Source organism: Oncorhynchus mykiss, chromosome 16 (assembly GCF_013265735.2).
Source record: "Oncorhynchus mykiss isolate Arlee chromosome 16, USDA_OmykA_1.1, whole genome shotgun sequence".
In the NCBI taxonomy this organism is placed as follows: Eukaryota; Metazoa; Chordata; class Actinopteri; order Salmoniformes; family Salmonidae; genus Oncorhynchus; species Oncorhynchus mykiss.
The window spans coordinates 61,104,821-61,128,829 of NC_048580.1; the positions used below are offsets into that span (position 1 = coordinate 61,104,821).

Below are 24,009 nucleotides of genomic sequence, written 5' to 3' on the forward strand. Positions count from 1 at the left end.
CGTCTCCTCAGAGGAAAAAGCGAGCAGCGTTTTGAGTGTAGAGCAGAGCTGCCACTGAACTGTCTCCACCTATAAGGGGTTCCCGAGTTGCGCAGCGGTTTAGGCACTGCATCTCAGTGCAAGAGGCGTTACTATAGTCCCTGGTTCGAATCCAGACTGTATCATATCCAGTTGTGATTGGGAGTACCATAGGGCAGCGCACAATTGGCCCAGCGTCGTCTGGGTTTGGCCGGGGTAGGCCATCATTGTAAATAAGAATTTGTTCTTAACTGACTTGCCTAGTTAAATAAAGGTAAAATAAAAAATACAAATAAATAAGGCCTGTGCTTTCCCCCCATTCCTCTCCCTGGGGCCCACTGGCCTACAGTAATGAAAAAGCCTGGTGGAGAGGGCGTAGAGGAGGAAAGGAGAGAAGAGAGAGCGGACTGTCAGCTCAGCTTAGAGGCCTGTGCTTTTGGGGTAATGTGCTGCTTGATAGCATGTCCCCCCACTGGTATCTTTTCGCTTCAGGGACACAACCGTCCCCATCTCCCCATCTCTCCCCCTCTAATGTATGTGTCATTAATGCTTCTCTCTATTTTCTCTCTACTTTCTATTTTTCTTCTCTGTATCTTCTCTGTATCTTCTTTCTTTCTCTGTATCTTCTCCGTATCTTCTCTCTTTCTCTGTATCTTCTCTCTATCTTCTCTGTATCTTCTCTCTTTCTCTGTATCTTCTCTCTATCTTCTCTGTATCTTCTCTCTTTCTCTGTATCTTCTCTGTATCTTCTCTCTTCCTCTGTATCTTCTCTGTATCTTCTCTGTGTCTTCTCTTTTTCTCTGTATCTTCTCTGTATCTTCTCTGTATCTTCTCTCTTTCTCTGTATCTTCTCTCTTTCTTCGCTGTCTTCTCTCTATCTTCTCTGTATCTTCTCTCTTTCTCTGTATCTTCTCTGTATCTTTTCTGTGTATTCTCTCTTTCTCTGTATCTTCTCTGTATCTTCTCTCTTTCTCTGTATCTTCTCTCTTTCTCCGCTGTCTTCTCTCTATCTTCTCTCTTTCTCTGTATCTTCTCTCTTTCTCTATCTTCTCTCTTTCTCTGTATTTTCTCTGTATCTTCTCTCTTTCTCTGTATTTTCTCTGTATCTTCTCTCTTTCTCTGTATCTTTGTATCTTCTCTCTTCTCTGTATCTTCTCTGTATCTTCTCTCTTTCTCTGTATCTTCTCTCTTTCTCTGTATTTTCTCTGTATCTTCTCTCTTTCTCTGTATCTTCTCTGTATCTTCTCTCTTTCTCTGTATCTTCTCTGTATCTTCTCTGTATCTTCTCTCTTTCTCTGTATCTTCTCTGTATCTTCTCTCTTTCTTCTCTGTCTTCTCTCTTTCTCTGTATCTTCTCTGTGTCTTCTCTCTTTCTCTGTATCTTCTCTGTCTTCTCTCTATCATCTCTCTGTCTTCCCTCTGTCTTCTCTCTATCTTTTTCTCCAGATGTAATAATGAGAACGAGTGGTTTCAGATCCACGAGAACATCATACGCAAGTCCAGCACAAAGTACTCAGCCCCTAGCACCAACTATGGTACATATGATGATCATTCATCCTCTGGGGCCAGGGTTTTGGTCCATTCCATTTCAATGGAAATCAATTCAGGAAGTAATTGGAATTCCATTTCAAGAACTTGAGAAATCCTCATTGAAGAAAAATGTTTTTCCATTTTTTTTATTGAAATGGCAATTAGTCTCCTAAATTGACTGAATTGAAATGGACTTCTAGGACATTACATGTTAAAGGATGTGATTAACCAACTGACAAAGAAGGTAAAGTATATAGAACGTTTAGTTTCAGCTTTGAGACAGACGTTACCGGCCATGTCTGTCTTAGAGGTCCTCCAAGGTTAAATCAGATATTCATTGTCATAATGGCGTATTGGTCACCATGACTATGTCAATCAGCATTAAGGATAAGGTGAAGGAAAGGGCTCTCATTTTTGACGTTTCATTGCACATGTACTGGATACATCCACAATGTGATGATGCAGAGGAAATGTGTTCTGTGGTTCCACATGTCAGTTCAAACAGACCTCCATTTTGTTTAGACTGATAGAATGTCTGTATTGCATGCATCTTCATGTTGCTCAGTATTGTCTTTTTAGTGCTTCACACTGGTATATTTCTGTAGCATAATATGAGTCACTGAATTCCGTCATCTTGTCTTGTTCCATACCCTTCTCTCTTTTTCTATTCCTAATGCCACCCCACCTTTTTTTCTCTCTCCTTTCCTCGCTGTGACTTTATCTCTCCATCCATGCTCCTGTCTGTCTCTTCCTCCCCCGCACTCTGACTAATGTCCCTTAAATACCCCTCTATTCCTCCCTCCCCTCTTTCTCTCTCTTTCATTCTCTCTCTCCTCTCTCTTTCTCTATCCCTTATCCTTCTCCTCCCTCTCCCTTCTCTTCCTCTTTCCCATACCTCCCTCCATCCCTCCAACCCTTCACTCCCTCCCTACCTCCCTCCCTCCTTCTCTTTCTCTTTCTCTATCCCTTATCCTTCCCCTCCCTCCCTCCCTCCCTCCCTCCCTCCCTCCCTCCCTCCCTCTCTTTCTCTATCCCTTATCCTTCTCCTCCCTCTCCCTTCTCTTCCTCTTTCCCATACCTCCCTCCGCCCTCCATCCCTCCATCCCTTCACTCCCTCCCTACCTCCCTCCCTCCTTCTCTTTCTCTTTCTCTTTCTCTTTCTCTATCCCTTATCCTTTCCCTCCCTCCCTCCCTCCCTCCCTCCCTCCCTCCCTCCCTCCCTCCTTCTCTTTCTCTTTCTCTTTCTCTATCCCTTATCCTTTCCCTCCCTCCCTCCCTCCCTCCCTCCCTCCCTCCCTCCCTCCCTCCCTCCCTCCCTCCATCCCTCCCTCCCTCCTTCTCTTTCTCTTTCTCTTTCTCTATCCCTTATCCTTTCCCTCCCTCCCTCCCTCCCTCCCTCCCTCCCTCCCTCCCTCCCTCCCTCCCTCCCTCCCTCCCTCCCTCCCTCCCTCCCTCCCTCCCTCCCTCCCTCCCTCCATCCCTCTATCCCTCCATCACTTCCCAGGCCTCATCATCTCTCTACAGCTGCTGCGGGGGGAGCTGGATCAGATCAGGAGGGAGAACCAGGCTGTGTTCAGCAGGGCTCTGGCCATCACACGCAAACTGGGCTTCCCTGATGTCATCATGCCAGGTGAGGGGTAGGGGATAGGGAGTAGTTGGTAGGGGATAGGGAGTAGAGGGTAGGGGGTAGAGGGGAGGGTGTAGGGCACAGGGGATAGGGAGTAGAGGGTAGGGGATAGGGAGTAGGGAATAGAGGGTAGGGGATAGGGAGTAGAGGGTAGGGGGTAGGGAGTAGTTGGTAGGGGATTAGGGAGTAGAGGGTAGGGTGTAGGGAGTAGAGGGAAGGATGTAGGGAGTAGAGGGTAGGGTGTAGGTTGTAGGGGGTAGGGGATAGGGAGTAGTTGGTAGGAGATAGGGAGTAGTTGGTAGGGGATAGGGAGTAGAGGGTAGGGTGTAGGGAGTAGAGGGAAGGATGTAGGGAGTAGAGGGTAGGGTGTAGGGTGTAGGGGGTAGGGGACAGGGAGTAGTTGGTAGGAGATAGGGAGTAGTTGGTAGGGGATAGGGAGTAGAGGGTAGGATGTAGGGAGTAGAGGGAAGGATGTAGGGAGTAGAGGGTAGGGTGTAGGGAGTAAAAGGTAGGGTGTAGGGAGTAGAGGGTAGGGTGTAGGGAGTAGAGGGTAGGGTGTAGGGAGTATACGGTAGGGTGTAGGGGATAGGGAGTAGAGGGTAGGGAGTAGGGGGTAGGGGATAGGGAGTAGAGGGTAGGGTGTAGGGAGTAGAGGGTAGGGTGTAGGGAGTAGATGGTAGGGGTAGGGGATAGGGAGTAGAGGGTAGGGGTAGGGGATAGGGAGTAGAGGGTAGGGGGTAGGGAGTAGAGGGTAGGGTATAGGGAGTAGAGGGTAGGGTGTAGGGAGTAAAGGGTAGGGTGTAGGGGGTAGGCGATAGGGAGTAGTTGATAGGAGATAGGGAGTAGTTGGGAGGGGATAGGGAGTAGAGGGTAGGGTGTAGGGAGTAAAGGGTAGGGTGTAGGGGGTAGGCGATAGGGAGTAGTTGATAGGAGATAGGGAGTAGTTGGGAGGGGATAGGGAGTAGAGGGTAGGGTGTAGGGAGTAGAGGGTAGGGGGTAGGGGATAGGGAGTAGAGGTTAGGGTGTAGGGGCTAGGGGATAGGGAGTAGAGGGTAGGGTGTAGGGGGTAGAGGGTAGGGTGCAGGGGGTAGGGTGTAGAGGGTAGGGTATAGAGGGTAGGGTGTAGGGAGTGTAGGGGATAGGGAGTAGGGTGTATGGGATAGGGCGTAGAGGGTAGGGTGTAGGGAGTAGTTGGTAGGGTGTAGGGGATAGGGAGTAGAGGGTAGGGGGTAGGGAGTAGAGGGTAGGGGATAGGGAGTAGAGGGTAGGGGATAGGGAGTAGAGGGTAGGGTGTAGGGGGTAGAGGGTAGGGTGTAGGGAGTAAAAGGTAGGGTGTAGGGAGTAGAGGGTAGGGCGTAGGGGATAGGGAGTAGAGGGTAGGGGATAGGGAGTAGAGGGTAGGGTGTAGGGGGTAGGGGATAGGGAGTAGAGAGTAGGGTATAGGGAGTAGAGAGTAGGGGGTAGAGGGTAGGGAGTAGATGGTAGGGTGTAGGGAGTAGAGGGTAGGGTGTAGGGAGTAAAAGGTAGGGTGTAGGGAGTAGAGGGTAGGGTGTAGGGAGTAGAGGGTAGGGTGTAGGGGATAGGGAGTAGAGGGTAGGGAGTAGAGGGTAGGGGATAGGGAGTAGAGGGTAGGGGATAGGGAGTAGAGGGTAGGGAGTAGAGGGTAGGGAGTAGAGGGTAGGGGATAGGGAGTAGAGGGTAGGGAGTAGAGGGTAGGGGATAGGGAGTAGAGGGTAGGGTGTAGGGTGTAGGGAGTAGCGGGTAGGGTGTAGGGAGTAGAGGGTAGGGGATAGGGAGTAGAGGGTAGGGTGTAGGGAGTAGGGTGTAGGGGATTAGGGAGTAGAGGGTAGGGAGTAGAGGGTAGGGGATAGGGAGTAGAGGGTAGGGTGTAGGGAGTAGGGTGTAGGGGATTAGGGAGTAGAGGGTAGGGTGTAGGGAGTAGGGTGTAGGGGATTAGGGAGTAGAGGGTAGGGAGTAGAGGGTAGGGGACAGGGAGTAGAGGGTAGGGTGTAGGGAGTAGGGTGTAGGGGATTAGGGAGTAGAGGGTAGGGTGTAGGGAGTAGGGTGTAGGGGATTAGGGAGTAGAGGGTAGGGTGTAGGGAGTAGCGGGTAGGGTGTAGGGAGTAGGGTGTAGGGGATTAGGGAGTAGAGGGTAGGGAGTAGAGGGTAGGGGATAGGGAGTAGAGGGTAGGGTGTAGGGAGTAGGGTGTAGGGGATTAGGGAGTAGAGGGTAGGGTGTAGGGAGTAGCGGGTAGGGTGTAGGGAGTAGGGTGTAGGGGATTAGGGAGTAGAGGGTAGGGAGTAGAGGGTAGGGGATAGGGAGTAGAGGGTAGGGTGTAGGGAGTAGGGTGTAGGGGATTAGGGAGTAGAGGGTAGGGTGTAGGGAGTAGCGGGTAGGGTGTAGGGAGTAGGGTGTAGGGGATTAGGGAGTAGAGGGTAGGGTGTAGGGAGTAGGGTGTAGGGAGTAGGGTGTAGGGGATTAGGGAGTAGAGGGTAGGGTGTAGGGAGTAGGGTGTAGGGAGTAGGGTGTAGGGGATTAGGGAGTAGAGGGTAGGGTGTAGGGAGTAGCGGGTAGGGTGTAGGGAGTAGAGGGTAGGGAATAGGGAGTAGAGGGTAGGGTATAGGGAGTAGAGGGTAGGGTATAGGGAGTAGAGGGTAGGGTGTAGGGAGTAGAGGGTAGGGAATAGGGAGTAGCGGGTAGGGTGTAGGGAGTAGAGGGTAGGGTGTAGGGAGTAGAGGGTAGGGAGTAGAGGGTAGGGTATAGGGAGTAGAGGGTAGGGTGTAGGGAGTAGAGGGTAGGGTAGGGAGTAGAGGGTAGGGTGTAGGGAGTAGAGGGTAGGGTGTAGGGAGTAGAGGGTAGGGTATAGGGAGTAGAGGGTAGGGAGTAGAGGGTAGGGTGTAGGGAGTAGAGGGTAGGGAGTAGAGGGTAGGGTATAGGGAGTAGAGGGTAGGGTGTAGGGAGTAGAGGGTAGGGAATAGGGAGTAGCGGGTAGGGTGTAGGGAGTAGAGGGTAGGGTATAGGGAGTAGAGGGTAGGGAGTAGAGGGTAGGGTGTAGGGAGTAGAGGGTAGGGAGTAGAGGGTAGGGTATAGGGAGTAGAGGGTAGGGTGTAGGGAGTAGAGGGTAGGGTAGGGAGTAGAGGGTAGGGTGTAGGGAGTAGAGGGTAGGGTGTAGGGAGTAGAGGGTAGGGTAGGGAGTAGAGGGTAGGGTGTAGGGAGTAGAGGGTAGGGAGTAGAGGGTAGGGTATAGGGAGTAGAGGGTAGGGAGTAGAGGGTAGGGTGTAGGGAGTAGAGGGTAGGGATAGGGAGTAGATGGTAGGGGTAGGGGATTTTGAGTAGAGGGTAGGGGGTAGGGAGTAGAGGGTAGGGTGTAGGGAGTAAAGGGTAGGGTGTAGTGAGTAGAGGGTAGGGGATAGGGAGTAGTTGGTAGTGGATAGGGAGTAGAGGGTAGGGTGTAGGGAGTAAAGGGTAGGGTGTAAGGGGTAGGCGATAGGGAGTAGTTGATAGGAGATAGGGAGTAGTTGGGAGGGGATAGGGAGTAGAGGGTAGGGTGTAGGGGGTAGGCGATAGGGAGTAGTTGATAGGAGATAGGGAGTAGTTGGGAGGGGATAGTTAGTAGAGGGTAGGGTGTAGGGAGTAGAGGGAAGGATGTAGGGAGTAAAAGGTAGGGTGTAGGGAGTAGAGGGTAGGGTGTAGGGGATAGGGAGTAGAGGGTAGGGAGTAGGGTGTAGGGGATTAGGGAGTAGAGGGTAGGGGATAGGGAGTAGAGGGTAGGGTGTAGGGAGTAGAGGGTAGGGTGTAGAGGGTAGGGTGTAGGGAGTAGAGGGTAGGGTGTAGGGAGTAGAGGGTAGGGTGTAGGGAGTAGAGGGTAGGGTGTAGGGGATAGGGAGTAGATGGTAGGGTGTAGGGAGTAGAGGGTAGGGTGTAGGGAGTAGAGGGTAGGGTGTAGGGAGTAGAGGGTAGGGGATAGGGAGTAGATGGTAGGGTGTAGGGAGTAGAGGGTAGGGTGTAGGGAGTAGAGGGTAGGGGTAGGGAGTAGAGGGTAGGGTGTAGGGAGTAGAGGGTAGGGTGTAGGGGATAGGGAGTAGAGGGTAGGGAGTAGGGTGTAGGGGATTAGGGAGTAGAGGGTAGGGGATAGGGAGTAGAGGGTAGGGGATAGGGAGTAGAGGGTAGGGTGTAGGGAGTAGCGGGTAGGGTGTAGGGAGTAGAGGGTAGGGATAGGGAGTAGATGGTAGGGGTAGGGGATAGGGAGTAGAGGGTAGGGGGTAGGGAGTAGAGGGTAGGGTGTAGGGAGTAAAGGGTAGGGTGTAGGGAGTAGAGGGTAGGGGATAGGGAGTAGTTGGTAGTGGATAGGGAGTAGAGGGTAGGGTGTAGGGAGTAAAGGGTAGGGTGTAAGGGGTAGGCGATAGGGAGTAGTTGATAGGAGATAGGGAGTAGTTGGGAGGGGATAGGGAGTAGAGGGTAGGGTGTAGGGGTAGGCGATAGGGAGTAGTTGATAGGAGATAGGTAGTAGTTGGGAGGGGATAGTTAGTAGAGGGTAGGGTGTAGGGAGTAGAGGGAAGGATGTAGGGAGTAGAGGGTAGGGGGTAGGGGATAGGGAGTAGAGGTTAGGGTGTAGGGGCTAGGGGATAGGGAGTAGAGGGTAGGGTGTAGGGGGTAGAGGGTAGGGTGCAGGGGGTAGGGTGTAGAGGGTAGGGTGTAGGGAGTAGAGTGTAGGAGATAGGGAGTAGGGTGTATGGGATAGGGAGTAGAGGGTAGGGTGTAGGGAGTAGTTGGTAGGGTGTAGGGGATAAGGAGTAGAGAGTAGTGGGTAGGGAGTAGAGGGTAGGGGATAGGGAGTAGAAGGTAGGGTGAAGGGAGTAGAGGGTAGGGGATAGGGAGTAGAGGGTAGGGAATAGGGAGTAGAGGGTAGGGTGTAGGGGGTAGAGGGTAGGGTGTAGGGAGTAAAAGGTAGGGTGTAGGGAGTAGAGGGTAGGGTGTAGGGGATAGGGAGTAGAGGGTAGGGGATAGGGAGTAGAGGGTAGGGTGTAGGGGGAAAGGGGATAGGGAGTAGAGAGTAGGGTATAGGGAGTAGAGAGTAGGGGGTAGAGGGTAAGGAGTAGATGGTAGGGTGTAGGGAGTAGAGGGTAGGGTGTAGGGAGTAAAAGGTAGTGTGTAGGGAGTAGAGGGTAGGGTGTAGGGAGTAGAGGGTAGGGTGTAGGGGATAGGGAGTAGAGGGTAGGGAGTAGGGGGTAGGGGATAGGGAGTAGAGGGTAGGGTGTAGGGAGTAGAGGGTAGGGTGTAGGGAGTAGAGGGTAGGGGTAGGGGATAGGGAGTAGAGGGTAGGGGTAGGGGATAGGGAGTAGAGGGTAGGGGATAGGGAGTAGAGGGTAGGGTGTAGGGAGTAAAGGGTAGGGTGTAGGGAGTAGAGGGTAGGGGATAGGGAGAAGTTTGTAGGGGATAGGGAGTAGAGGGTAGTGTGTAGGGAGTAAAGGGTAGGGTGTAGGGGGTTAGGCGATAGGGAGTAGTTGATAGGAGATAGGGAGTAGTTGGGAGGGGATAGTGAGTAGAGGGTAGGGTGTAGGGGGTAGGCGATTGGGAGTAGTTGATAGGAGATAGGGAGTAGTTGGGAGGGGATAGGGAGTAGAGGGAAGGATGTAGGGAGTAGAGGGTAGGGGGTAGGGGATAGGGAGTAGAGGTTAGGGTGTAGGGGCTAATGGATAGGGAGTAGAGGGTAGGGTGTAGGGGGTAGAGGGTAGGGTGTAAGGGGGTAGGGTGTAGAGAGTAGGGTGTAGGGAGTAGAGTGTAGGGGATAGGGAGTAGGGTGTATGGGATAGGGAGTAGAGGGTACGGTGTAGGGAGTAGTTGGTAGGGTGTAGGGGATAGGGAGTAGAGGGTAGGGGGTAGGGAGTAGAGGGTAGGGGATAGGGAGTAGAAGGTAGGGTGTAGGGAGTAGAGGGTAGGGGATAGGGAGTAGAGGGTAGGGAATAGGGAGTAGAGGGTAGGGTGTAGGGGGTAGAGGGTAGGGTGTAGGGAGTAAAGGTTAGGGTGTAGGGAGTAGAGGGTAGGGTGTAGGGGATAGGGAGTAGAGGGTAGGGGATAGGGAGTAGAGGGTAGGGTGTAGGGAGTAGTTGGTAGGGTGTAGGGGATAGGGAGTAGAGGGTAGGGTGTAGGGAGTAGTTGGTAGGGTGTAGGGGATAGGGAGTAGAGAGTAGGGGGTAAGGAGTAGAGGGTAGGGGATAGGGAGTAGAAGGTAGGGTGTAGGGAGTAGAGGGTAGGGGATAGGGAGTAGAGGGTAGGGAATAGGGAGTAGAGGGTAGGGTGTAGGGGTTAGAGGGTAGGGTGTAGGGAGTAAAAGGTAGGGTGTAGGGAGTAGAGGGTACGGTGTAGGGGATAGGGAGTGGAGGGTAGGGGATAGGGAGTCGAGGGTAGGGGGTAGGGGGTAGGGGATAGGGAGTAGAGAGTAGGGTATAGGGAGTAGAGAGTAGGGGGTAGAGGGTAAGGAGTAGATAGTAGGGTGTAGGGAGTAGAGGGTAGGGTGTAGGGAGTAAAAGGTAGTGTGTAGGGAGTAGAGGGTAGGGTGTAGGGAGTAGAGGGTAGGGGGTAGGGAGTAGAGTGTAGGGTGTAGGGAGTAAAGGGTAGGGTGTAGGGAGTAGAGGGTAGGGGATAGGGAGTAGAGGGTAGGGTGTAGGGAGTAAAGGGTAGGGTGTAGGGGGTTAGGCGATAGGGAGTAGTTGATAGGAGATAGGGAGTAGTTGGGAGGGGATAGGGAGTAGAGGGTAGGAGATAGGGAGTAGTTGGGAGGGGATAGGGAGTAGAGGGTAGGGTGTAGGGAGTAGAGGGAAGGATGTAGGGAGTAGAGGGTAGGGGGTAGGGGATAGGGAGTAGAGGTTAGGGTGTAGGGGCTAGGGGATAGGGAGTAGAGGGTAGGGTGTAGGGGGTAGAGGGTAGGGTGCAGGGGGTAGGGTGTAGAGGGTAGGGTGTAGAGGGTAGGGAGTAGAGTGTAGGGGATAGGGAGTAGGGTGTATGGGATAGGGAGTAGAGGGTACGGTGTAGGGAGTAGTTGGTAGGGGATAGGGAGTAGAGGGTAGGGGGTAGGGAGTAGAGGGTAGGGGATAGGGAGTAGAAGGTAGGGTGTAGGGAGTAGAGGGTAGGGGATAGGGAGTAGAGGGTAGGGTGTAGGGGATAGGGAGTAGAGGGTAGGGTGTAGGGGATAGGGAGTAGAGGGTCGGGGATAGGGAGTAGAGGGTAGGGTATAGGGAGTAGAGGGTAGTGTGTAGGGAGTAGAGGGTAGGGTGTAGGGTGTAGGGAGTAGAGGGTAGGGTGTAGGGAGTAGAGGGTAGGGGATAGGGAGTAGAGGGTAGGGGATAGGGAGTAAAGGGTAGGGTGTAGGGAGTAGAGGGTAGGGTGTAGGGTGTAGGGAGTAGAGGGTAGGGTGTATGGAGTAAAGGGTATGGTGTAGGGAGTAGAGGGTAGGCTGTAGGGAGTAAAGGGTAGGGTGTAGGGAGTAGAGGGTAGGGGATAGGGAGTAGAGGGTAGGGTATAGGGAGTAGAGGGAAGTACGTAGGGAGTAGATGGTACGGGTTAGGGGATAGAGGGTAGGGTGTAGGGACTAGGGGATAGGGAGTAGAGGGTATGGTGTAGGGGCTAGGGGATAGGGAGAAGAGGGAAGGATGTAGGGAGTAGGGGATAGGGAGTTGAGGGTAGGGTGTAGGGAGTAAAGGGTAGGGTGTAGGGAGTAGAGGGTAGGGTGTAGGGAGTAAAATGTAGGGTGTAGGGAGTAGAGGGTAGGGTGTAGTGAGTAGAGCTTAGGGGGTAGGGGATAGGGAGTAGAGGTTAGGGTGTAGGCGCTAGGGGATAGGGAGTAGAGGGTAGGGTGTAGGGGGTAGAGGGTAGGGTGCAGGGGGTAGGGGATAGGGAGTTGTTGGTAGAAGATAGGGAGTAGAGGGTAGGGTGTAGGGAGTAGAGGGAAGGATGTAGTGAGTAGAGCTTAGGGGGTAGGGGATAGGGAGTAGAGGTTAGGGTGTAGGCGCTAGGGGATAGGGAGTAGAGGGTAGGGTGTAGGGGGTAGAGGGTAGGGTGCAGGGGGTAGGGGATAGGGAGTAGAGGGTAGGGTGTAGGGAGTAGAGGGTAGGGTGTAGGGTGTAGGGAGTAGAGGGTAGGGTGTAGGGAGTAATAGGTAGGGTGTAGGGAGTAAAGGGTAGGGTGTAGGGAGTAGAGGGTAGGGGATAGGGAGTAGAGGGTAGGGTGTAGGGAGTAAAGGGTAGGGTGTAGGGGGTAGGCGATAGGGAGTAGTTGATAGGGTGTAGAGGGTAGGGTGTAGGGAGTAGAGTGTAGGGGACAGGGAGTAGGGTGTATGGGATAGGGAGTAGAGGGTAGGGTGTAGGGAGTAGAGGGAAGGATGTAGGGAGTAGAGGGTAGGGGGTAGGGGATAGGGAGTAGAGGGTAGGGTGTAGGGAGTAGAGGGTAGGGTGTAGGGTGTAGGGAGTAGAGGGTAGGGTGTAGGGAGTAAAAGGTAGGGTGTAGGTAGTAAAGGGTAGGGTGTAGGGAGTAGAGGGTAGGGGATAGGGAGTAGAGGGTAGGGTGTAGGGAGTAAAGGGTAGGGTGTAGGGGGTAGGCGATAGGGAGTAGTTGATAGGGTGTAGAGGGTAGGGTGTAGGGAGTAGAGTGTAGGGGACAGGGAGTAGGGTGTATGGGATAGGGAGTAGAGGGTAGGGTGTAGGGAGTAGAGGGAAGGATGTAGGGAGTAGAGGGTAGGGGGTAGGGGATAGGGAGTAGAGGTTAGGGTGTAGGGGCTAGGGGATAGGGAGTAGAGGGTAAGGGGTAGGGGGTAGAGGGTAGGGTGCAGGGGATAGGGAGTAGAGGGTAGGGTGTAGGGAGTAGAGTGTAGGGGATAGGGAGTAGGGTGTATGGGATAGGGAGTAGAGGGTAGGGTGTAGGGAGTAGTTGGTAGGGTGTAGGGGATAGGGAGTAGAGGGTAGGGGGTAGGGAGTAGAGGGTAGGGGATAGGGAGTAGAAGGTAGGGTGTAGGGAGTAGAGGGTAGGGGTTAGGGAGTAGAGGGTAGGGTATAGAGGGTAGAGGGTAGGGTGTAGGGGATAGAGGGTAGGGTGTAGGGAGTAAACGGTAGGGTGTAGGGAGTAGAGGGTAGGGTGTAGGGGATAGGGAGTAGAGGGTAGGGGATAGGGAGTAGAGGGTAGGGGATAGGGAGTAGAGGGTAGGGGATAGGGAGTAGAGGGTAGGGGATAGGGAGTAGAGGGTAGGGTGTAGGGAGTAGAGGGTAGGGTGTAGGGTGTAGGGAGTAGAGGGTAGGGTGTAGGGAGTAAAATGTAGGGTGTAGGGAGTAGAGGGTAGGGTGTAGGGAGTAAAGGGTAGGGTGTAGGGAGTAGGGGTTAGGGAGTAGTTGGTAGGGTGTAGGGAGTAGAGGGAAGGATGTAGGGAGTAGAGGTTAGGGGGTAGGGGATAGGGAGTAGAGGTTAGGGTGTAGGGGCTAGGGGATAGGGAGTAGAGGGTAGGGTGTAGAGGGTAGGGTGTAGGGAGTAGAGTGTAGGGGATAGGGAGTAGGGTGTAGGGGGTAGGGAGTAGAGGGTAGGGGGTAGGGTGTAGTGGGTAGGGGGTAGGGAGTAGTGGGTAGGGGGTAGGGAGTAGAGGGTAGGGGATAGGGAGTAGAAGGTACGGTGTAGGGAGTAGAGGGTAGGGGATAGGGAGTAGAGGGTAGGGTGTAGGGGATAGAGGGTAGGGTGTAGGGAGTAAACGGTAGGGTGTAGGGAGTAGAGGGTAGGGGATAGGGAGTAGAGGGTAGGGAATAGGGAGTAGAGGGTAGGGTGTAGGGGGTAGAGGGTAGGGTGTAGGGAGTAAAAGGTAGGGTGTAGGGAGTAGAGGGTAGGGTGTAGGGAGTAGAGAGTAGGGTGTAGGGAGTAGAGGGTAGGGTGTAGGGAGTAGAGGGTAGGGGATACGGAGTAGAGGGTAGGGTGTAGGGGATAGGGAGTAGAGGGTCGGGGATAGGGAGTAGAGGGTAGGGGATAGGGAGTAGAGGGTAGGGTATAGGGAGTAGAGGGTAGTGTGTAGGGAGTAGAGGGTAGGGTGTAGGGTGTAGGGAGTAGAGGGTAGGGTGTAGGGAGTAGAGGGTAGGGGATAGGGAGTAGAGGGTAGGGGATAGGGAGTAGAGGGTAGGGGATAGGGAGTAGAGGGTAGGGTGTAGGGAGTAGAGGGTAGGGTGTAAGGTGTAGGGAGTAGAGGGTAGGGTGTATGGAGTAAAGGGTAGGGTGTAGGGAGTAGAGGGTAGGCTGTAGGGAGTAGAGGGTAGGGGATAGGGAGTAGAGGGTAGGGTATAGGGAGTAGAGGGAAGTACGTAGGGAGTAGATGGTACGGGTTAGGGGATAGAGGGTAGGGTGTAGGGACTAGGGGATAGGGAGTAGAGGGTATGGTGTAGGGGCTAGGGGATAGGGAGAAGAGGGAAGGATGTAGGGAGTAGGGGATAGGGAGTTGAGGGTAGGGTGTAGGGAGTAGAGGGTAGGGTGTAGGGAGTAGAGGGTAGGGTGTAGGGAGTAAAATGTAGGGTGTAGGGAGTAGAGGGTAGGGTGTAGGGAGTAGAGGGTAGGGGATAGGGAGTAGTTGGTAGGGGATAGGGAGTAAAGGGTAGGGTGTAGGGAGTAAAGGGTAGGGTGTATTGGGTAGGCGATAGAGAGTTGTTGGTAGAAGATAGGGAGTAGAGGGTAGGGTGTAGGGAGTAGAGGGAAGGATGTAGTGAGTAGAGCTTAGGGGGTAGGGGATAGGGAGTAGAGGTTAGGGTGTAGGCACTAGGGGATAGGGAGTAGAGGGTAGGGTGTAGGGGGTAGAGGGTAGGGTGCAGGGGGTAGGGGATAGGGAGTAGAGGGTAGGGTGTAGGGAGTAGAGGGTAGGGTGTAGGGTGTAGGGAGTAGAGGGTAGGGTGTAGGGAGTAAAAGGTAGGGTGTAGGGAGTAAAGGGTAGGGTGTAGGGAGTAGAGGGTAGGGGATAGGGAGTAGAGGGTAGGGTGTAGGGAGTAAAGGGTAGGGTGTAGGGGGTAGGCGATAGGGAGTAGTTGATAGGGTGTAGAGGGTAGGGTGTAGGGAGTAGAGTGTAGGGGACAGGGAGTAGGGTGTATGGGATAGGGAGTAGAGGGTAGGGTGTAGGGAGTAGAGGGAAGGATGTAGGGAGTAGAGGGTAGGGGGTAGGGGATAGGGAGTAGAGGTTAGGGTGTAGGGGCTAGGGGATAGGGAGTAGAGGGTAAGGGGTAGGGGGTAGAGGGTAGGGTGCAGGGGATAGGGAGTAGAGGGTAGGGTGTAGAGGGTAGGGTGTAGGGAGTAGAGTGTAGGGGATAGGGAGTAGGGTGTATGGGATAGGGAGTAGAGGGTAGGGTGTAGGGAGTAGTTGGTAGGGTGTAGGGGATAGGGAGTAGAGGGTAGGGGGTAGGGAGTAGAGGGTAGGGGATAGGGAGTAGAAGGTAGGGTGTAGGGAGTAGAGGGTAGGGGATAGGGAGTAGAGGGTAGGGAATAGGGAGTAGAGCGTAGGGTGTAGGGGATAGAGGGTAGGGTGTAGGGAGTAAACGGTAGGGTGTAGGGAGTAGAGGGTAGGGTGTAGGGGATAGGGAGTATAGGGTAGGGGATAGGGAGTAGAGGGTAGGGGATAGGGAGTAGAGGGTAGGGGATAGGGAGTAGTGGGTAGGGGATAGGGAGTAGAGGGTAGGGTGTAGGGAGTAGAGGGTAGGGTGTAGGGTGTAGGGAGTAGAGGGTAGGGTGTAGGGAGTAAAAGGTAGGGTGTAGGGAGTAGAGGGTAGGGTGTAGGGAGTAAAGGGTAGGGTGTAGGGAGTAGGGGCTAGGGAGTAGTTGGTAGGGTGTAGGGAGTAGAGGGAAGGATGTAGGGAGTAGAGGTTAGGGGGTAGGGGATAGGGAGTAGAGGTTAGGGTGTAGGGGCTAGGGGATAGGGAGTAGAGGGTAGGGTGTAGAGGGTAGGGTGTAGGGAGTAGAGTGTAGGGGATAGGGAGTAGGGTGTAGGGGGTAGGGAGTAGAGGGTAGGGGGTAGGGAGTAGTGGGTAGGGGGTAGGGAGTAGTGGGTAGGGGGTAGGGAGTAGAGGGTAGGGGATAGGGAGTGGAAGGTAGGGTGTAGGGAGTAGAGGGTAGGGTGTAGGGGATAGAGGGTAGGGTGTAGGGAGTAAACGGTAGGGTGTAGGGAGTAGAGGGTAGGGTGTAGGGAGTAGAGGGTAGGGTGTAGGGAGTAGAGGGTAGGGTGTAGGGAGTAGAGGGTAGGGTTTAGGGAGTAAAAGGTAGGGTGTAGGGAGTAGGGGTTAGGGAGTAGTTGGTAGGGTGTAGGGAGTAGAGGGAAGGATGTAGGGAGAAGAGGTTAGGGGGTAGGGGATAGGGAGTAGAGGTTAGGGTGTAGGGGCTAGGGGATAGGGAGTAGAGGGTAGGGTGTAGAGGGTAGGGTGTAGGGAGTAGAGGGTAGGGGATAGGGAGTAGGGTGTAGGGGGTAGGGAGTAGAGGGTAGGGGGTAGGGAGTAGAGGGTAGGGGGTAGGGAGTAGAGGGTAGGGGATAGGGAGTAGAAGGTAGGGTGTAGGGAGTAGAGGGTAGGGGATAGGGAGTAGAGGGTAGGGTGTAGGGGATAGAGGGTAGGGTGTAGGGAGTAAACGGTAGGGTGTAGAGAGTAGAGGGTAGGGTGTAGGGATTAAAGGGTAGGGTGTAGGGAGTAGGGGCTAGGGAGTAGTTGGTAGGGTGTAGGGAGTAGAGGGAAGGATGTAGGGAGTAGAGGTTAGGGGGTAGGGGATAGGGAGTAGAGGTTAGGGTGTAGGGGCTAGGGGATAGGGAGTAGAGGGTAGGGTGTAGAGGGTAGGGTGTAGGGAGTAGAGTGTAGGGGATAGGGAGTAGGGTGTAGGGGGTAGGGAGTAGAGGGTAGGGGGTAGGGAGTAGTGGGTAGGGGGTAGGGAGTAGTGGGTAGGGGGTAGGGAGTAGAGGGTAGGGGATAGGGAGTGGAAGGTAGGGTGTAGGGAGTAGAGGGTAGGGTGTAGGGGATAGAGGGTAGGGTGTAGGGAGTAAACGGTAGGGTGTAGGGAGTAGAGGGTAGGGTGTAGGGAGTAGAGGGTAGGGTGTAGGGAGTAGAGGGTAGGGTGTAGGGAGTAGAGGGTAGGGTTTAGGGAGTAAAAGGTAGGGTGTAGGGAGTAGGGGTTAGGGAGTAGTTGGTAGGGTGTAGGGAGTAGAGGGAAGGATGTAGGGAGAAGAGGTTAGGGGGTAGGGGATAGGGAGTAGAGGTTAGGGTGTAGGGGCTAGGGGATAGGGAGTAGAGGGTAGGGTGTAGAGGGTAGGGTGTAGGGAGTAGAGGGTAGGGGATAGGGAGTAGGGTGTAGGGGGTAGGGAGTAGAGGGTAGGGGGTAGGGAGTAGAGGGTAGGGGGTAGGGAGTAGAGGGTAGGGGATAGGGAGTAGAAGGTAGGGTGTAGGGAGTAGAGGGTAGGGGATAGGGAGTAGAGGGTAGGGTGTAGGGGATAGAGGGTAGGGTGTAGGGAGTAAACGGTAGGGTGTAGAGAGTAGAGGGTAGGGTGTAGGGGATAGGGAGTAGAGGGTAGGGGATAGGGAGTAGAGGGTAGGGTGTAGGGAGTAGAGGGTAGGGTGTAGGGAATAGAGGGTAGGGTTTAGGGAGTAAAAGGTAGGGTGTAGGGAGTAGAGGGTAGGGTGTAGGGAGTAGAGGGTAGGGTGTATGGAGTAAAGGGTAGGGTGTAGGGAGTAGAGGGTAGGGGTTAGGGAGTAGTTGGTAGGGGATAGGGAGTAAAGGGTAGGGTGTAGGGAGTAAAGGGTAGGGTGTAGGGAGTAGAGGGTAGGGGTTAGGGAGTAGTTGGTAGGGGATAGGGAGTAGAGGGTAGGGTGTAGGGAGTAGAGGGAAGGATGTAGGGAGTAGAGGGTAGGGGGTAGGGGAAGAGGGTAGGGTGTAGGGGCTAGGGGATAGGGAGTAGAGGGTAGGGTGTAGGGGCTAGGGGATAGGGAGAAGAGGGAATGATGTAGGGAGTAGGGGGTAGGGGATAGGGAGTAGAGGGTAGGGGATAGGGAGTAGAGGGTAGGGTGTAGAGAGTAAAAGGTAGGGTGTAGGGAGTAGAGGGTAGGGTGTAGGGAGTAGAGGGTAGGGGATAGGGAGTAGTTGGTAGGGGATAGGGAGTAAAGGTTAGGGTGTAGGGAGTAAAGGGTAGGGTGAATTGGGTAGGCGATAGGGAGTATTTGGTAGGAGATAGGGAGTAGAGGGTAGGGTGTAGGGAGTAGAGGGAAGGATGTAGGGAGTAGAGCTTAGGGGGTAGGGGATAGGGAGTAGAGGTTTGGGTGTAGGCGCTAGGGGATAGGGAGTAGAGGGTAGGGTGTAGGGGGTAGAGGGTAGGGTGCAGGGGGTAGGGGATATGGAGTAGAGGGTAGGGTGTAGAGGGTAGGGTGTAGGGAGTAGAGTGTAGGGGATAGGGAGTAGAGGGTAGGGTGTACGGGGTAGAGGGTAGGGGGTAGGGAGTAGAGGGTAGGGTGTAGTGGGTAGAGGGTATGGGGTAGGGGATAGGGAGTAGAGGGTATGGTTTAAGGTGTAGAGGGTAGGGTGTAGGGGGTATGGGATAGGGAGTAGAGGATAGGGTGTTGATGGTAGGGAGAAAGGAGGAGTTCCAGAAAATAGTGCTCGTGTTTCATTTAAGGGAAGTTATTATTTAAGGGGGGATAAGCAGATGTTCAGAAGGACACCAGTTTCATTGACACAGTTGGAAACCAGTCTCAGTCCAAAATGCTCAAAATCAGATGTTTCACTTGAAATAAACCCTCAGCAGGAGCTGGGCCTATACTGAAGAGAATGTAGGCTAGGTGTTTCCTACTTTCGACAACATTTGGGTCAGAGGCTTAAAGAGATTTTCTGCTGCTTTTGTATACTTTTTAGCCAGTAGTTCTGACAGTAGCACCCACGAGCCAAAAGTGGTCTCCGAAAATTGCGTACTATGTCACATATATTTAAGATATGTTCTCTCTCTTTCGCTCTCTCTCAATTCAATTTGCTCTATTGGCATGACGTAACAATGTACATATTGCCTAAGCTTACTTTGGATATTTACAATATTAAGATAATAAGAATCAAAATTGTCAATAAGACAACAGTAACAACAATAACCAAGGATCAAAATAACCATACATTGAACAATAACAATAAGCATACAATAGAGGACATGTGCAGGTTGATTGGTCTGTCAAACACTGCCCCCAAACAACAGAGATCTTCAAAGATTCTGTCAAAGGAGTGAAGGGCCATAAAGTGTGTGTTTGTTTCATCATTTGGCATCACTCTTTTAGGGTTCCATTGAGATGAATACTACAGTGTACACACACACACACCCCTCTACTTCCTTTCACTCCGATTTAAAATACCTCCCAATACCCCTGTCAGTGACTCATCTGTCCCCAAGGAAATGAGAAAGATATAAATAACAGTAATCTGATCTTATAAATAACTGCAATATCTTCTTTCACTGTAGTCATTGATATATTTTCCATTAAGCACTGACTCACATGGGGTGCTGAGACAGTTATTATGAGCTACTGTGTATATTAGAACAGGAGGGCCATTTTTTATTGACAACAACAATAATGTTTGGTGTCAGCGCCGCATCCTAATTCATAATGTCCACACTCATCTGAGCTACCCAGGATCCTTTAGTTTTTCGAGCCAGATGGCTTACATCCGCAATCCTTGGCTGCTGTAGTTTAAGACTGTAGTTTAGCTCCACGTTCGGGGATATCCCAGACTTAGGATCACTTGAGGCTGAGGTAAATTATAGAAGGCAAAAACCACAGAGTATAAAGTAAAGATAAACTAACAATTCCATGCACATGAAACATTCATTTGGTTCTGTCCTAGGCTTCGAACTTGTAGAGATGTTATTGTCTCGTGGGCATTCTAAGGCCTGTTCCTCTGAACTGTAGGGACACTGTAGAGAGAGAATTCTCTAGTACAGAACACTGTCATGGATGACTGTGTGTCCTTATCCTAGGTGACACTCGTAATGACCTGTACCTGACCCTGGAGCGAGGGGACTTTGAGAGGGGGGGCAAGAGTGTCCAGAAAAATATTGAGGTCACTGTGTATGTACTTTACGCCGATGGGGACACACTCAAGGTAACAGAGAACATTTCTGTTGGTTTGTCGTAATTGATTTGGATTTCATGATTACAACCATTTGACAGACCATTACACTATTATCCATCTATCTATCCATTCACCCACCCATCCATCCATCCATTCTAAAGAGTGCCTGTCCTCTCTCTATTCTCCACATCAGGACTGTATCAGTCTGGGTAGTGGGGAGCCCAACACCAGTGAACACCGGTCTTTTGTCCTGTACCACAACAACAGCCCTCGCTGGAGTGAGATGATCAAACTACCCATCCCCATAGACCGCTTCAGAGGATCACACCTGCGCTTTGAGTTCAGACACTGTTCCAGTATGTCAACAACACTGGACAGGATTTAGAAATAAAGTTATTATTGTTATCATTATTATTAACTTGATAGCAATACAGAATGGTGTCTGGTATTGTTTATGCTGTGTAGATGACATAAACTATACAGTAATTCATTTGTGTCACTCCTCAGCTAAAGACAAAGGGGAGAAGAAGCTGTTTGGTTTTGCCTTCACTCCTCTGATGAGGGAGGATGGGACCACGCTGTCAGACGAGAGCCATGAGCTCTATGTCTATAAGGTGCGGTCATAGACGACACAGACATTCACACACAGGCTTACATATTCTACATTATTCTCTGTAATTTCTATCTAACACGTTTCTCTGTTGTGCCTCTGTTGCCCAGTGTGATGAGAATACAACGTTCAGTAACCAGGGCCTGTACCTGAGCATGCCCTGCTGTAAAGAGGACTTCAACAGCTGCCCCAACCTGCCCTCCACCCTGCCCTTCCAGAGGAACCCCAAGGAGACCTTCTGGGTCTCCACACAGCTCTGCTCCACCAAGCTCACTCAGAACGGTAAGGCCAGCTCACTACACTGCTTTGTACATCTCACCACACTCTATAACAGAGAATTCACAAGCCTAGCCTCAATCTTTAACCAGAGCTTCACACATGTTTTTGTGTCTGTTCTATTCTGCTCTTTTTCCAGTGGACCTCCTGGCTCTGCTGAACTGGAAAGCCCACCCTGACAAGGTGTTAGATATCTTGGGTCAACTACGCCACATCAACGGAGAGGAGATTGTCAAGGTAACACTCTTCAATCAATACATCTAGGAAAGACTCCTCTTTGTTGTTTGGCCAAACACTAACAGATCTGTGACTAGCCTATGTTATTGGGTTTGGGGAACTATGATGGTGTAATGCACGTGTCAAACTCATTCCACGGATGGCCGAGTGTCTGCGGGTGTTTGCTCCTCCCTTGTACTTGATTGATGAATTAAGGTCACTAATTTGTAAGTAACTCCCCTCACCTGGTTGTCTAGGCCTTAATTGAGAGGAAAAAACACAACCTGTGGACGCTAGGGCCTCCATGTAATGAGTCTGACACCCCTGGTTTAATGATTGAGCTGGCTCTTCTCCCCTGCAGTTCCTACGAGATGTCCTGGATACACTATTTTGTCTCCTGGATGACAACACAGATAAATACGGACCACTGGTTTTCCAGTCATTGGTATGTCAAGATGGAGAGACCAACCTAATTTAATGTAATGGAATGTAGTGTGTGTGTGTTTATGTATGTGTGTGACTCACATGTGTGAGAGTGTGCACACATGCGTGAATGCATGCATGACTGCATGTAGTGTGGCTGCAGCATACTAAAATTTTCTCCAGTATGGCTAAACCCTATCTTATGTTTCCCCCCCTGTCTGTCTGTCTGTCTTTGTGCACTCAGGTGTTTATCATCAACCTGCTCAGGGACAGTCGTTTCTACCACTTCCGGCCTGTTATGGAGGCATACATACAGAACCACTTTGCAGGAGCTCTGGCCTACAAGTAATGAACTACTTACGGTCAGGTCCAAAATTATTGGCACCCTTGATAAAGACAAACAAATAAGACTGTATAAAATAAATAAATAATATACTGAGCTATAGTGAATTCGGAAAGTATTCAGACCCCCTTGACTTTTTCCACATTTTGTTACATTACAGCCTTATTCTAAAATGGAGTAAATTGTTTTTTTTTCTCATCAGTCTACACACAATACCCCATAATGACAAAGCAAAAACAGGTTTAGATATTTTTGAAAATGTACAATTTTCTTTTTTGTTGATAATATCACATTTACTTAAGTATTCGGTCTGTTGACAGACCCTTTACTCAGTACTTTGTGAAGCACCTTTCGCAGTGATTACAGCTTCGAGTCGTCTTGGGTATGACGCTACAAGCTTGGCACATCTGTATTTGGGGAGTTTCTCCCATTCTTCTCTGCAGATCTTCTCAAGCTTTGTCAGGTTGGATGGGGAGCTTTACTGCACAACTATTTTCAGGTCTCTCCAGAGTTGTTCAATCGGGTTCAAGTCCGGGCTCTGGCTGGGCCACTCAAGGACATTCAGAGACTTGTCCCGAAGCCACTCCTGCATTGTCTTGGCTGTGTGCTGAATGTCATTGTCAGACCAGAGAATATTGTTTCTCATGGTCTGAGAGTCTTTAGGTGCCTTTTGGCAAACTCCAAGCGGGCTGTCATGTGCCTTTTACTAAGGAGTGGCTTCCATCTGGCCATTCTACCATAAAGGCCCAATTGGTGGTGCTGCAGAGATGGTTGTCCTTCTGGAAGCTTCTCCTATCTCCGCAGAGGAACTCTGGAGCCATGTCAGAGTGACCATCGGGTTCTTGGTCACATCACTGACCAAGGCCCTTCTCCCCCGATTGCTCAGTTTGGCCGGGCAGCCAGCTCTAGGAAGAGTCTTGCTGGTTCCAAACTTCTTCCACTTAAAAATGATGGAGGCCACTGTGTTCTTGGGGACCTTCAGTACCTGGTTTTTGGCTAAAATGTCCTGGTACAGGCTGATATCTCCTAACATGTTCCTAGCATGTAGACAAAGGGCATTGCCAAAATCCTGAAGTATCCCTTTAATAAGTGCCCCAGGACCAGTGGAAACAAAAGAGCCCAATAACATGAAATATCCAACACCATATTTTACAGTAGGTATGGGGTTGTTTTCTGCTCATGCAGTCTCATTTCGATGTCTTACCACCCCCCCACCACACACAGGGCACAGACGTCCATTCAATGTCTGTTCCACATTGGTTCAACGCAATTTCATTAAAATGACGTTGAAACAACATTGATTCAACCAGTGTGTTCCCAGTGTCATCCAACAAATATAAATGCCTGGAGTTTGCTAAAAGGTATTGGCACTTGGATTGGAAGCGGTGCGTGCTATGGTCAGATGATATGAAAATAGAGCTCTTTGTCTGTGCACAGAAGTGGTGGGTTTGGCATCAACATGAGAATGTATGAGCAGAAAATAACCCCATACCTACTTTAAAATATGCTGTTGGATCTTTGATGTTATGGGGCTATTTTGCTTTTTAAGGTCACAAACTTTACTCTGTACCAGGACAAAAACTTGGTTACCCCGAACCGGAGGCTGAAACCTGGTCGCAATTGGATCTTCCAGCAAGACAATAACCCCAAGCACACATCAAAATCCACAAAGAAATAGTTCATTGGCCGGAAAAATAACATTTACAATGGCCATTTCAGTCTCCGGACTTGAAACCCCTTGAAAACCTGCGGTTTAAATTGAAGAAGGGAGCCGGAGGAAATCAAGGATCTGGAAGGATTCTGTATGGAGGGAGGGTCTAAGATCCCTCCCCAACGTGTTCTCCAACTCATAAAACTTTAGACAACATAATCTAAAGCCACAGTGGATCAGGGGAGGTTTCCAGATGGATGAAGACTAGAGATATCTTATGACAGGGAATCATCAATATGTGTTGATATGTTTGCATTGTAGAATACTGACATGAATTATGATACCAAGGTTTGCTCTTTGATGCTGTAGTGGTCATGTAAAGGTGTACTGTATTACAAGGCCTAAAGAAAGGACACAACCAAACTCAAACCACACTACACATAATAATATCTTTATCAAGGGTGCCAATAATCTTGGACCTGACTATGACACCAGTGTACATTTTCTTTGTCTTATATGGCCATGGAATACTCCATGTTTAACACTCTTTACTCTGTGTTCTTGTAGAGAGCTGATTCGCTGTCTGAAGTGGTACATGGACCGCTCTGCTGAGGTTGTCAGACAGGATCACATCCAGGAGGCCATGAGGGTAAGGCTCACATCACATCTGTTGTCAGACAGGATCACATCCAGGAGGCCATGATGGTAAGGCTCACATCACATCTCATCTGAGGTTGTCAGACAGGACCACATCCAGGAGGCCATGATGGTAAGGCTCACATCACATCTCATCTGAGGTTGTCAGACAGGACCACATCCAGGAGGCCTTGAAGATAAGGCTCGCATCACATCTGATGTCAGACAGGACCACATCCAGGAGGTCATGAGGGTAAGGCTCACATCACATCACATCGAAGGTGGTCGGACAGGACCACATCCAGGAGGTCATGAGGGTAAAGCTCACGTCACATCAGGACATGAGAGGAGGTTTGGACAAACAGAGTCAACCCACACACTGTTAGACACTCCCAACATGCATTTCTTTACCAAACATGGAACGTTTAGACCTCACGCCTATAGATGAAAGGAAAAATGACATGAATGTCAAATAGTATAATCTAAAGCCATGGTAGATCAGGGGAGGTTTCCAGATAGATGAAGACTAGAGATATCTTATGACAGGGAATCATCAATATGTATTGATATGTTTGCATTGCAGAATACTGACATGAAT

The 24,009-nt window shown here is 51.2% G+C and overlaps 1 protein-coding gene across 1 annotated transcript in view; it reads left to right on the top strand.

Moving 5' to 3' along the window:
• Positions 1–24,009, top strand: part of LOC110492492 (dedicator of cytokinesis protein 3) — a 103,808-nt gene that overhangs the window by 57,692 nt on the left and 22,107 nt on the right. Inside the window, 10 exon segments of the mRNA XM_036947493.1 lie at positions 1,465–1,553; positions 3,053–3,178; positions 19,162–19,286; positions 19,450–19,612; positions 19,764–19,870; positions 19,977–20,148; positions 20,282–20,379; positions 20,720–20,803; positions 21,026–21,126; positions 23,343–23,424. Coding sequence (XP_036803388.1) covers positions 1,465–1,553; positions 3,053–3,178; positions 19,162–19,286; positions 19,450–19,612; positions 19,764–19,870; positions 19,977–20,148; positions 20,282–20,379; positions 20,720–20,803; positions 21,026–21,126; positions 23,343–23,424 — 1,147 coding nt within the window.